This window comes from Onychostruthus taczanowskii, unplaced genomic scaffold, assembly GCF_017590055.1.
Source record: "Onychostruthus taczanowskii isolate IOZ18803 unplaced genomic scaffold, ASM1759005v1 scaffold3164, whole genome shotgun sequence".
Classification (NCBI taxonomy): Eukaryota; Metazoa; Chordata; class Aves; order Passeriformes; family Passeridae; genus Onychostruthus; species Onychostruthus taczanowskii.
The window spans coordinates 1-1,012 of record NW_024500533.1 but is presented as its reverse complement, the minus strand read 5'-3'; the positions used below and the strand labels follow the sequence as shown (position 1 = coordinate 1,012).

Genomic DNA, 1,012 nt, shown 5'->3' with positions numbered 1-1,012 from the left:
GCCCAGGTGTGCCCAGGTGTGTCTCACGTGTGTCTCACCTCTGTTTAGGATCCTTTTTGAGCAGCCCGGCCAGCAGGGAGCGGCTCTCGGGCCCCAGGGAGCGCGGGAAGCGCAGCTCCTCGAGCAGGATGAGCTCGAAGGTGTGAGTGTACCTGTGCCCAGGTGTGCCCAGGTGTGCCCAGGTGTGTCTCACGTGTGTCTCACCTCTGTTTAGGATCCTTTTTGAGCAGCCCGGCCAGCAGGGAGCGGCTCTCGGGCCCCAGGGACCGGGGGAACCGGAGCTCCTCGAGCAGGATGAGCTCGAAGAGGCGCTCGTGGTCCTGGCTGTAGAACGGGAGGCGCCCGCAGAGCATCTCGTACATCACCACGCCCAGCCCCCACCAGTCCACCGCCCGCCCGTAGTCGTTGTCTTCCAGGACCTGGAGGGGAGAAAGGTGTGGGGGTTACCTGACAGGACCTGTGGGGGGAAAGTCATGGGGTCACCTGACAGGACCTGTGGGGGGAAAGGTCATGGGTGTGACCTGCCAGGACCTGTGGGTACAGGTGAGGTAAAGGGGTAAAGGGTCAGGGGTGTGACCTGCCAGGACCTGTGGGGACAAAGTAATGGGTGTCATCTTCCAGGACCTAGAGGGGAGAAAGGTGTGGGGGTTACCTGACAGGACCTGTGGGGGTGAAGTCAGGGGTGTGACCTGACAGGACCTGTGGGGGGAAAGGTCATGAGGTCACCTGCCAGGACCTGTGGGGGTGAAGTCAGGGGTGTGACCTGTCAGGACCTGTGGGGGGAAAGGTCATGGGGTCACCTGCCAGGACCTGTGGGGACAAAGTCAGGGGTGTGACCTGTCAGGACCTGTGGGGGTACAGTCAGGGGTGTGACCTGCCAGGACCTAAAAGGGTAAAGGTGATGGAGTCACCTGCTAGGACCTGTGGGGACAAAGTCAGGGGTGTGACCTGCCAGGACCTGTGGGGACAAAGTAATGGGTATGACCTGCCAGGACCTGTGGCGGTAAAGGTC

The 1,012-nt window shown here is 61.9% G+C and overlaps 1 protein-coding gene across 1 annotated transcript; it reads right to left on the bottom strand.

The window, feature by feature from the left end:
• Nucleotides 1-182: 182 nt before the first annotated feature.
• Nucleotides 183-699, bottom strand: LOC121338763 (RAC-beta serine/threonine-protein kinase-like; the record flags this gene model as incomplete). Its single annotated transcript, XM_041409966.1, has 2 exons — nt 183-432; nt 653-699. Coding segments are annotated over 2 exons (279 nt in total), but the record flags the coding sequence as incomplete, so codon positions are not given.
• Nucleotides 700-1,012: the final 313 nt, after the last annotated feature.